Source organism: Silene latifolia, chromosome Y (assembly GCF_048544455.1).
Source record: "Silene latifolia isolate original U9 population chromosome Y, ASM4854445v1, whole genome shotgun sequence".
Taxonomy (NCBI): Eukaryota; Viridiplantae; Streptophyta; class Magnoliopsida; order Caryophyllales; family Caryophyllaceae; genus Silene; species Silene latifolia.
Window position 1 is genome coordinate 269,547,130 of NC_133538.1, and position 4,895 is coordinate 269,552,024.

Sequence of the window (4,895 nt, forward strand, 5' to 3'; positions counted from 1 at the left end):
AGCCTATAAGCTTTGGAGGAATACTCAAAAGCTCTCAACAACAACTCACTGGATGCTTTATCCCCTTTTTAGAACATAATAAGATCATCAGCAAGCACAAGTGTGTAAGCTGTATCCTGTTACATAAGGGGTTAAATCTAAATTTTTCATGCTTTTGCACCACTCTTACCACCCTGCTGAAATACTCCAGGCATAAAGTGAATAAGAGAGGGGAGAGGGGGTCTCCCTGCCTGAGCCCTCTCTGGCATTTAAAAAACCCAAAATTTTTCTCATTTAGAGAGATTGTAAATGAGGAAGTGGTGACACATTGCAACACAATCTTAATGAATTTTTAAGGGAAACCAATACACTGCAGCATATCACTCACAAAAGACCATTCCACCGAGTCATATGCCTTTTGTAAATCAAGCTTCATCATCATAATAAGTGAGCAACTCTTTTTCTTGTATAGTCTGATTAAATCTTGGTAAATGAGAATATTACCCACTATGTCCCTTCCTTTGATGAATGCCCTTTGAGATGGGCTTATAATATCAGGTAAAACTTTCCCAAACGTGGCACATATCACCTTAGACAGACATTTATAGACAGTGTTACAGCTGGGAATGGGTCTGAATTATATCATTGTCTTAGGCAATTCCACTTTAGGTATTAAAGTGATAATTGTATTGTTGACCTGTTTCAGTAATTTTCCTGAATGCAATGCTCCCTTAACAGCTGCCACAACATCTGGACCTACAATATTCCAATTATCTTTGAAAAACTGGCTACTATACCCATCAGGGCCAGGAGCTTTGTCACCAGGGATATCAAACATAGCTAACCTAATTTCTTCAGCAGTAACAGGAGCATTCAACAAAATCCTATGCTCCTGAGTAACACATTTCCCCGCCACCACCACTCTTTTATTAATATTCCTCACCTGGTTTGAAGTACCCAACAAATATTTGTAATAATCCTTAAATGCCTGTTGTATACTTCCAGGAGTAGAGCATAGATTATTGTTCATATCTTTCACTTGAAAGACTCTATTTCTAGCTCTCCTTCTTTTAATGTTAGCATGGAAATAAGCTATGTGTTGTCATCCTCTAGCTTCATCCAATCACATTTTTCATTTCGACTTATGAATTGATTTATATCCTTCCTCAACTCCTTCACTTCATTTGCACAGTCCCTTTCATTTTAGGTTAGCTGCTCATTGAAAGGGTCCATAACTAACATCTCTTGGAACTGCTTCAAGGAGAGTTCAGCAACATGAATGAGATTTTCAATGTCACTAAACTGTTCCTTATTTAACTTTTTCAACTCAAACTTTAAGGCTTTCAATTTAGAAACAAGCTTGAACATAGGAGTCCCATTAACCTCCTTATCCCACCATTCCTTATAATTCTAGTGTAATCAGGTGCCAAATACCACATGTTAAAGTACTTGAAGGAAGCCCCTTTGCTCCGATTCTCTACTTCAAAATTAATGAGACAAGGATAGTGGTAAAACATTCCTTCATGGAGAAAGTGAACATAACTCTTAGAAAAAGTATCAGCCCACTAATCATTTATAAACACCCTATCTAGTTTTTTTTTTTTTTTTTGGTAGAATGTGAATTCTCATTAAGCTCATCGAAAACAGTTACATGGGTAAAATCAAAATAGGACCAAAGAAATTAAAGGCCCTAAAGACACATACAGCTACCTCATTACACATCAGTCACTAACAAACAATCAATCATTTAGCAATTAACCAAACACGGCTTCTAATAGTAACCTCAGCTCCAACAGCTTGCAGGCGGAATTTAATTATATTCTGAATTTGATGAAGGATCATGACAGGTCTAGGAACCCTACTTTCATGTTTAGCAGTATTCCTGCTCATCCAGATAAGGTACACCAAGCAAGCAAAACTGGCCATCAGGACTTGTTTCTGCAATAAGCTCTGAAATCGTCTGTGTAGTATGCATTCCAGAGAATGAAAGGACCATGTCACTCCTAGACATTGCTTAACCAACTCCAAGCAGTGATTACTAAATTGACAATCAAAGAAAAGATGAGGTTGTGACTCCTGAGCAGCTGCACAGATGCAGCATACTCCATCAGAAATTACCCTAAACTTCATCAGTCTGATCTTAGTGAGCAATCTGTTCTTAGCAAATAACTAGGTAATAAAATTAACCTTTGGGAGACACACTGCTCCACGAGAGGCACCCAGCTAATCTTGTCCCTGGCACCCATCAAATAATCATAAGTCTTCTGTGTAGAGTAGGGTGAGAGGAGCCAAACCTGGTAGTCCAAACAAGTCTTCAGCTTGTCTTTCACTTTACAAATTTGGCGCCAAACCTAACTAGAGTTGATGTTAAGGGAGTAAGCCCACCAATCCTGTTGCTTAATGTATAATTGATGAACCCACTTCACCCAAAGGCTATCCTTCTTATTAGCAACCCACCTAGTGTATTTGCCAATGCTTGCAATGTTCCAAACATGACAATTATTAATCCCCAGGCCTCCATTAATTTTGGACTGACAGCAATTGTCCCAGGATACTGCAGGGACTCTGTGGTACCCATCATTGCCCGACCACAAGTAGTTCCTGCAGATGCTGTCCACTTTGTGAATCACACCTTTAGGTATCAAATAAATTCTAGCCCAATAGCAGTGGAGTTGAGTCAAAACAGTCTTCACTAACATTAATCTTCCTGCATAACTCAGTTGTTTTTCACCCCAGCTGTGAATCCTAAGCTCCATTTTGTCCACAAGTTTGTTGCATTGGTGGTTAGTAAGTCTCTTGTAAGAGATGTCCACACGCAAATATGTAAAAGGGAAGCTGCCCTTTTTGAAACCAGAAATACTAAGAATTTGTGCTTCAACATAAGTAGTCATGCCATTTATATAAATGTCTGATTTTATCTTGTTGATGGTAAGACCAGAAGCAATAGAGAAAGTGTGAAGTGCCCTCATTAGGATCCTGACTGAATTTGTGTCACCTCTACTGAAGAGCAACAAGTCATCAGCAAAGGCTAAATGACAAAGACCAAGTCCTCTACACATAAGGTGGAATATAAAGTCAGGTCTAAGAGTCACCACATTAAGGATCCTGGTAAGATACTCAAGGAAGATAGTGAAGAGGAGGGGGGATAAGGGGTCCCCTTTGACTAAGCCCCCTGCCTCCTTTGAAATACCCAAAATGGGAGCCATTGAGAGCCAAAGTATAATAAGGAGTGGTCACACACTGCATGATCCAAGTGACCATCTGATCAGGAACCTTCAGAGCAATAAGCATATATTACACAAAGCCCCATTTAATGGAGTCATATGCCTTCTTAAGGTCAATCTTCATCATAGTCCTTGGAGAACAAGTCCTTCTATTGTAAAGTCTCATCAAATCCTGACAAATGAGGACATTATCCACAATTTCCCTCCCATGAATGAAAGCACTTTGATTAGGGCATATGATGTCAGGGAGTATCTTAGCCAGTCTAGCACAAAGTACTTTAGATATGCACTTGACAAGACATTGCAGCAAGCAATGGCCCGATAATCTATGACAGTGTCAGGGACTTCCTTCTTTGGGATAAGTGTCACCACTGTAGCATTCATCTGTTTCAACAATTTACCCGTGTCAAAAAATTATTGAACAGCCTGAATCACATCAATTCCAACAATGTCATAATCATCCCTAAAGAAGCCATAAGTGTACCCATCAGGCCCTAGGCCTTGTCAATAGGAATAGACAAAAGAGAATCCCTTATTTCATTCCCAGTAACCCAAGATTAACCCTGACAACTTCCTTAGAGCTTCCTAGCAGATCAGTGTAGTAGGCTAGGAAAGCATTCTCAATGGCTTGATTATCAGAGCACGTGACACCATGGTGATCTTTAATGGTCAGAACCTTATTTTGAGCTCTTCTAGCTTTTATGGAGCTATTAAAGTAGTGAGAGTTCTCATCATTGCACTTCATCGCAAGAATTGTTGCCTTCTGGTTGAGAAACATATTTCTGGCCTTATCCAGTTCTTTAAAATAATTAGATGCAGCTCTTTCCTCAACTTGAAGGTTAATAAGCGTAAACGGTAGCTAGTCCGCTACCTATCTCTGATTCTTAAACCCTATCTAGTCTGCTATAATCTTTAGTCCCACTTTCATGCTTATTGGACCAAGTATAGAAAGCACCTTTAGCACTGAGATAAGCTAGTTGACAATTTTGAGTAGCCTACAACATAGGCCTAATCTTAGCATTAGACACTAGAGCACTCCCTATTCTTTCATCCCTAGCCATTACAGCATTAAAATCACTTACAATCCATGGACCATTAAAACTTTATGATATTGTCTGATACTAGTCCAAAGATCCTCCCTCTTCTTAGGTTGGTTCATCCCATAAAATACAGTGAACCAGAATGCATTCTTTCTGGCCTTATCCACTACCCTAAAGTGAATACATTGAATAGAAGTATCACACACTTCAACATCAAAAAACTTGGGTCCCAAATGAGCCAAATTCTGCCGCCTTTATGAAGACTGGTATTAGTACATATTGCCCAGTCATTATACAAAGTAACTCTAACTTTATTCCAGTTCTTACTCTTTCTTTTTGTTTCTAACAAACCAAATAACCCCCTTTTTCAACAATTCTAATTCCATTGATACCTAGCCTAGAATGCTGCAAAGTATGAGACAGGGCTTCCATGAAGGATACACCTCCATGAGAGAAACTCCTCTTCTATCCATTATTAGTCCTCATCTGTTTTGTAATGAATCTCCTTGGTATAGAGCTCTCCACCAGGGGAGTCTTCTGCACTATTACTGGAGTCATCAATACCCCAGGGACTACTGAAGTTACATGAACCACAGGTTGTGGCATAGTCTGCTACTCATTTACTATAACCTTTTTAGGAACAGGTTTAGTC

At 39.2% G+C, this 4,895-nt stretch overlaps 1 protein-coding gene across 1 annotated transcript; it reads right to left on the bottom strand.

The window, feature by feature from the left end:
* Window positions 1–1,182: 1,182 nt before the first annotated feature.
* Window positions 1,183–3,981, bottom strand: LOC141630645 (uncharacterized). Its single transcript, XM_074443425.1, has 6 exons — window positions 3,766–3,981; window positions 3,426–3,587; window positions 3,170–3,252; window positions 2,365–3,030; window positions 1,762–1,861; window positions 1,183–1,389 (listed from the first exon to the last, which is right to left on the bottom strand). The coding sequence occupies exons 1-6, from the start codon at window positions 3,979–3,981 to the stop codon at window positions 1,183–1,185; spliced, it is 1,434 nt and encodes a 477-aa protein (XP_074299526.1).
* Window positions 3,982–4,895: the final 914 nt, after the last annotated feature.